This window comes from Triticum dicoccoides, chromosome 5A, assembly GCF_002162155.2.
Source record: "Triticum dicoccoides isolate Atlit2015 ecotype Zavitan chromosome 5A, WEW_v2.0, whole genome shotgun sequence".
NCBI lineage: Eukaryota > Viridiplantae > Streptophyta > Magnoliopsida > Poales > Poaceae > Triticum > Triticum dicoccoides.
In genome coordinates this window covers 600,366,778-600,372,574 of record NC_041388.1, presented here as the reverse complement: position 1 = coordinate 600,372,574, position 5,797 = coordinate 600,366,778, and the positions used below count along the sequence as shown (strand labels likewise).

The 5,797-nt window shown below is 40.1% G+C and overlaps 1 protein-coding gene across 3 annotated transcripts in view; it reads right to left on the bottom strand.

Annotated features, from left to right (window-relative positions):
* Positions 1-271: 271 nt before the first annotated feature.
* The window catches only part of LOC119303246 (alpha-N-acetylglucosaminidase-like), a 10,186-nt gene continuing 4,660 nt past the window's right edge, over positions 272-5,797 (bottom strand). The window contains exons 9-19 of one of the 3 annotated variants that reach the window (XM_037580356.1): positions 5,697-5,727; positions 5,223-5,340; positions 4,488-4,538; positions 3,606-3,715; positions 3,377-3,479; positions 3,155-3,253; positions 2,487-2,597; positions 2,168-2,400; positions 985-1,222; positions 817-895; positions 272-718 (exon numbers count right to left, since the gene is read on the bottom strand). In XM_037580356.1, the coding sequence (XP_037436253.1) occupies positions 483-718; positions 817-895; positions 985-1,222; positions 2,168-2,400; positions 2,487-2,597; positions 3,155-3,253; positions 3,377-3,479; positions 3,606-3,715; positions 4,488-4,538; positions 5,223-5,340; positions 5,697-5,727 (1,409 nt within the window). In that variant the 3' untranslated portion in view covers positions 272-482. Of the gene's footprint in view, positions 719-816; positions 896-984; positions 1,223-1,310; positions 1,760-2,167; positions 2,401-2,486; positions 2,598-3,154; positions 3,254-3,376; positions 3,480-3,605; positions 3,716-4,487; positions 4,539-5,222; positions 5,341-5,696; positions 5,728-5,797 lie in introns of those variants that run through there. The other 2 variants (XR_005147862.1, XM_037580357.1) reach the window with 2 other exon arrangements.

Genomic DNA, 5,797 nt, shown 5'->3' with positions numbered 1-5,797 from the left:
AAGTTATTGCTTCACCAACTAGCTAATTAATGTGATCCTTGCCTGGGCTGATTTCTTCTTATGCTCCTCGGTCCATGGGGTATGGAGCAACCGTTTCCAATTGTTGTTCCATCCTAAGGGCAAGTTCTTATGCGTTACTCACTCATGCGCCTATGGAAACACCACTAACCAATCGACTTTCATGTGTTAAGCATGCCGCCGGCGTTCATCCTGAGCCTGGATCGAACTCTACTTCAGTGCACTTGTAAATGATAAGGCGGACAAATTTGGCTGAGCTTGAAACATCACATCAAAGGTTTCAATTTCGTTATTCGATGTACCCACTGGGAAAAGTATTGACGGCTGAACCTTTTACATGAGATGAGACTAGTTGCGGAATCAAGAGCAGATGTACGCCGTTCACTCCACAACGTCTCATGCGTACATTATTTTGCTTTACTTATAACAAACATTCCTCGTAGTTTTGTGGCCGGAGCCCACATCTACCTGAAGTACTTTGCAAAGAGAGATCTGGAGATCGCCAAGGCATCACCCGTGGCTTTCACAGGGTACAGCTCCTTCCCGGACTGCCATTCGTTAGAGTACGAGATCCAATCTCGCCTCCATTCCTCCAGTTGAAAACTCCGGTTCTCTTGGAGGCTTCTCGATAACCGGGTGAAGTATTTAGATGCCCTTGGATGGTAGTAGCTCTTCAGAAGCCCACTCCAGAATTTATTGGCTGGCGACGAGGATATTTTGAAAAACAAAAAGGTCTGTATAGTTAGCAATGCAGGGGTGGACTTCCAAAGTATAGTACTATGATCTACTCAGTATTACCGTAGTCATGGAGTTTGCTCTGCTCGGTCTTTGTGTCGTCGTACCACATTGTCACCTGTGTTCTAGCATTCCACTCGTACTGATAAAATAGTTTGATTCAGTGCACGATAAGAGAAAAAGATTGATCCAGGATCCAGCTGCTACATGAAGTGTGCGAAAGAGACCCACCTGCTTCCTTTCGTCTTCGGTCATAGCAAGGTTTTTTGCAGTTTCCAACCAAGGGCCCAGCAGGAAATTGTCATCAGAAGCTAGTAGCGTCTCGATATCCATGATGAGTTCGAGGAATTTCTTTGTGTGGAAGTTTAAACCACTTGAATCCCTCTTTTGGTAAGAATCCATAGCATCAAGGTACACTTTATTTGCTAATTTTGACAGTGACTGCCTTGTCAAATCAACGAGGTCGTACCTGCGATGAGCGTTACCATTAATAAGCAGTAGAGAATCATAACCAGAAGTGTAACATTTTTTGGGGGTATTTAAGAGTATATTCATACTTTTGTGTGTGGTCACCCTATTTTTGTCGAAGCTTCACTTTGACTAAGCTGTACAATGATAGCACCCTGCCTATCTGCCCCCCTTTTTTTGCCTCTTCGTCAGGAGTACTCCACATACATACCTACAGTGGCGGAGACAGGAGGGACCAGCAGGGCCCCCACCCCCTGCCCTCTCTAACATCAGGTATTTGCTGCTAGTTTGCTTATGAACAGTGTATAATTGGTGGTTGGTTGCTGCTCAAGGTTTGGCCCTCCCCAACCTGTTTTAACATCACTTGGCTCCCCCTGATCCCATCTTTCTGGCTCCGCCACTGCATAACTATGGCAGCAAGCATGCCACCTACAAGCGAGTCCCACTTTTCAGCCATTTTCCCTTCTATTCCAAACTTGGCATATGTGAGCTGACCACTTACTTTTTTTTAACCAGAACTACTGACTTCACTTGTGCCCTGATCATTTGACATGATTGAAATTAACTAACGTGTGGACGTAAGCAGCTGTGAAAAACATGTAGGAGATCAAATAGGCAGGAAAACCTTCTTTGTCCACTTGCCAGTGACCCTCCTAGGAACTAACTAAATTGTACCCCTATTTCCAGCTAAAGAAAAACCTATGTTTCTTTCATGCATATAGTTGGTGTGATTTACATAAATCAGAATGAACGGGTGAAACACCACAACATCTAATTCTCAAAAGAGTCGGTATTTTAGAAACCACCAGTTCATTTTCGGGAATAGAACCGACAATGGCTCAAAATTTTATAAGCTGACACAAGAAGTTTAAAGGATGCATGCCACAAGAAAGAGGATGCATGACATCCAAATGCTTGAAGAACCAATGCTTACGACGAGACATACCTATATGTGAGACTTTCTGAAAGGCCATTTCCTGCTTTAAGAAATAGTTCAAGGGATTTGACGGCCTCCTCCGTAGAATACCATAGATGCGGTTGTGGTAGGCTTGCAGAGACCTCGCCTAAGAACCTCGGATGTTTCCTCACATGTGAGATAATTTTTCGTTTGGAATACTGGGAACTGAAAGAACTTGGACTGATGTCTGGAAATTCAACTATGTAGTCTTTATTATGATCCTGCAATGAACATATGAAAAGGATACATGAATATGTCAGCAAGCATTGCACGACTGCAATAAAGTTGCATCTGTATGAAATTAAACCGCAATTCCATCTGTGCAATTGTATATCGTATGGTACAGAATTGCCCAAGCTTTCTGTATTTCGACATTTGATTGGCCATATCGCCTATAGGAGTATGATTTTAACCAATCCTGGAAGATAAAGACATAGATTAGATGGTAATCAACCTATCAAAACAAATGCGGTGGTCAAGAACTTCAGCAAATGGAAAATATAGACAGAATCAAAGCAGCAACCCGAGCAAAGCCATAGCAAGATTGTAAAATAAATAAAAACATAGACACTGCCACACTGATCTGTACAAAAGTTTGTACCTCATTCAGCCTGAAGTTAACACGACCAAATAAACGATTTCTACCAAAGAATAACTATCAATTAAAATTATAAGTTGATACTCTTTAAACTTCTTTTATAACACCAATTGTCAACATTGATCTTGTCGATAAGAAAATATCAGTTAATCCAAAGGTCTTACTGAAAATGCAGGACAACATAAAGAAAGCCATATCAGAAGCAACCTTTAGACCAGATTAGTTAAAATTTAATCTTTTGAGTTAGAAACCTTATGAATTAAAGCACAGGCTCACATTAACCCTCTATGAAGTTAAAAACTTCTTCTAGTTTGATGGCATAGGAGTAAACCATAATCCGTTACACACCAGAGACCAGACGCATTTGTAATGTGTACCTCAACTTCGACCTTTTGACCACGGAATGCCATTTCAGACATAAGCTCATAAACAACTGGATTATGCTCTATTCCCTCCATGCACATGCCAACACCAACCTAAATAAGAGGAAGGATTAAATGCAAGTACCCCATTAGATCTTTTTAACTGCTTCTGTAGGGAAAGGCAAAGGAGACCCTTGCTGTTAGTAAATTTACATAAGGAATGAAAGTAAAATGAACCATTGTTGAATTGTAGCTTCTACGTGCATCAATAGGGCCAGATGAAATTGAATCTAGTACTCCATACATTTCAATATTACCACCAAAATTGTGTAGCATGCACCTAATTTAAGAAATGATCATTAGTTAACTACTTAACTTCGTTGGCACAATGGATAACTAGTATTTTTAATACTAATAGTGTATGTAAGAACATAAAAAGTTTGAGAACTAGAGAGAGAGGACATACCAGATGTATGGTACACCATAGAACTGGGAGGACGTTTGCCATATGGGCTTGACATCAGCAAATAAATCAAGGACCATCATCTTACCAATTGGAACAGAATGAAGTAGTGCCTGCAAGGCAAAAGAAGCAAGATTTACCCGCATCTAAATGATACGCAGCAGCTTTACTTATAGTCTTATAGAAGCTCACATGCTGGTGTATTTTCCCATGTGATATATATGTCCCTATTATTATGAGTAAAATACACCAGTGGTCCTAAAAGTATTCCAAGTGTGCCATCTAGGTCCTAAAAGTCGTTGAGTCGTGCACTGAGGCTCCTAAACACATCTGACCAGGCCACATGGCCCATTGACTGATGCCACGTACACTGAATTGCCACATGGGGCAAACTGACCGAGCTATGAATATATCAAAATTGCCACGTACACTGAATTGCTACATGGGGAAAACGACCGAGCTATGAATATATCAAAGACCCTGAATACTGTAACTCTGTTTTGATATATGTTTTGATATATTCATAGCTCGGTCAGTTTGCCCCATGTGGCAATTCAGTGTACGTGGCATCAGTCAAAGGACCATGTTGCCTAGTCAGATGTGTTTAGGAGCCGCAGTGCACGACTCAACGACTTTTAAGACCTGGGTGTTCGTTTTCAAACTTTTGGACCTAGATGGCACACTTCGAATACTTTTAGGACCGCTGGTTTATTTTACTCTATTACTATTTACATGATTCTTGTACTTTGCTTTTATTTGAACTTAAATGTATGACTTTTCTGCTACAAGTTAAAACTAAGGTTGCATTAACCTTTACTTTACAAGTAACCTCATTTCTGTTGGTGCTCAAGATACAAAAAAAAAGAAGCAAAAATAAGAACTCACTTTCATCTGAGACTCCTTCCAGAAAGCTGCGTCCGAGTAAAATAGCCAACCCTGAATGAAGGAAAGGAGCTTTAGAGATTATATTACTCTTTAAATTTGCCAACCGTGCTCATGAAAATCATGTCTGTTGTAAAATATAAACCGTGGCTTGGAGTAAGTGGCTTTTCACTGATCAATCACAGGGCAGAATTTCACGTTATCTTTTCTTATTTTTTTACAAACAAGGTCAGGAGACCGTATGAGTATGAGTAATTCCTATACTTATCTCCACCCTATGGTGTGGATAACAAACTTAGCTAAGTAATAAGGGAAAGCAATAACAAAAATATATGCTAAGGTAAGCATGGAAAGAGAAAGGAAGATGAGGCTAATTGGTTGCTTCCCAATCTTGCGGTGTGGAGCGTCTGTACGACTGGCCCAAAAGGCGTCAGTAACACCCAATTGACACAAAATACTACTCCCTCCGTCCCAAAATAAGTGTCGTGGCTTTATTTAAAATTTGAATAGGACTGGCCCCAAAAGGCGTCAGTAACACCCAATTGACACAAAATACTAGTACTCCCTCCGATCCAAATTAATTGACGCAGCCTCTGTACAATGTGTAGAGGACACTGTATAGAGGCTGCGTCAATTAATTCGGATCTGAGGGAATACTATATTATGGACTTGTTGTTGTTATACAAAATACATAATCTTTTATACTTTTGGGTGTCAAAGAAGAGTAAAGCAGCATACCTGCATTAACCACACTGCATCCTTGTTACCTCTCGACATTGCTTGATAGATAGCAGAACCAAGTGATGAAATATATGCCGGTTCATTTGTCGGTGGTGTATTCTCATTGAATGTGTCACTGAAAGAAATAACTTTGACTGTAAAGCATGCAAAATGGACTTGCTCAGTTGCTCTATAAACTACAAAGCCAAAGCAGTGCAGCGAGCAATGAACATCGATGCCATAAATAAACAGAATGCCAAACAAGTGGACATGTTAACAAATGTCAGACATAATGCACCAGTAATGATTATGTTCTTGGACTAACTGATGGTAAAATGCTGCAAGTTTTAATCTCTAAATGTTATGCCCTGAAAAGTAAATGGAGGGAGTAGTATATTGTATTCAAACTGTGTAATCCAACAAGTAATAACACAGAGCATTAATGCAACACACTGATGCAATATTGTCGAGGACCAGATTAGTATGAGTTACCAATTATAGATGCTGGTGATGTCACCATATTCTGCATGTATCCAAAAAAGATGAAAGACAAATTAGAACCAGGTATAGGTTATGAAAACATACATAAAAAA